An 883-nucleotide genomic window follows, 5' to 3' on the forward strand; every position below is an offset into this window, starting at 1 on the left:
TGATTGAAGGAATCTCAATGAAACTTTTAAAGTGGACTCCTGATTTTGACCCCAACAAAGAACTTCCCATTGTCCCCATTTGGTTTAAGCTACCTGGCCTTAAATTACACTTTTTCAACCTCAAAGTCCTCTTCAACATTGGCAAAGCTTTGGGAAGAACTTTGAATTTGGATGCCCCCACTTTTAACTTATCCAGACCTTCTGTAGCCAGAATTCTGGTTGAAAGAAACATCACTTTACCAGCTGTGGAGGAAATTTGGTTAGGCACTGAGCATAGTGGATATTGGCAAAAAATCATAGCTGAGCAACGACCTTATTATTGCCATCATTGCAAAATATTTGGCCACACTGATGAGAAATGCTTTAGACTTCATCCCAATCTCAGAAGGAAGCTTCCCATACCTCATTCTGAAGACTTAGAGTCACATGGCATTGAGTTGCCAACTGTTGCTGGATTTGCTGTCAATGCTCCTGACACTGTTCTAGAGTTGGCAGAATTATCCCTAGACATAAAAAAAGAGAATGTGGAACCAAATAATCCCCCCCAAAATGGTCTTGAACCTTTGACTGAGCAACTTCCTCTCCTGCCACAATCTACTCAAGTTGAACAGACCCATTGTACTGAACTTCCTACACTCCCTGTTGATTGAACTTCCTACACTCCATGTTGACCTGTTGATCAAGAGATAACAGCTACTGAGATATCAGAGGAAGACCCTTTGCTTTTGAAATTAGCTAAAAATCTTGAGGAAGGATGGAAAATCAATATTGTAAATATTATGAATACATATCTTAAAAGAAAAAAGAAAAAAATGCCTTTGGAATTAAAGAATTTACTCCCTTCTTCTTCAACTTTGAAGGAAGCCCCTCCCCAGTCCAAATG

The 883-nt window shown here is 39.4% G+C and overlaps 1 protein-coding gene across 1 annotated transcript; it reads left to right on the forward strand.

Annotated features, from left to right (window-relative positions):
- Window positions 1-17: 17 nt before the first annotated feature.
- On the forward strand, window positions 18-650 carry LOC110038358. Its single transcript, XM_020743166.1, has one exon. It carries the CDS (start codon window positions 18-20, stop codon window positions 648-650), a length of 633 nt encoding a protein of 210 aa, XP_020598825.1.
- The last annotated feature ends 233 nt before the right edge of the window (window positions 651-883 follow it).

This window comes from Phalaenopsis equestris, unplaced genomic scaffold (assembly GCF_001263595.1).
Source record: "Phalaenopsis equestris unplaced genomic scaffold, ASM126359v1 Scaffold232669, whole genome shotgun sequence".
NCBI lineage: Eukaryota > Viridiplantae > Streptophyta > Magnoliopsida > Asparagales > Orchidaceae > Phalaenopsis > Phalaenopsis equestris.

Coding starts and splice junctions, on each gene's coding strand:
- LOC110038358 (XM_020743166.1), top strand. CDS start 18: ATGAAACTTTTAAAGTGGACTCCTGATTTTGACCCCAACAAAGAACTT.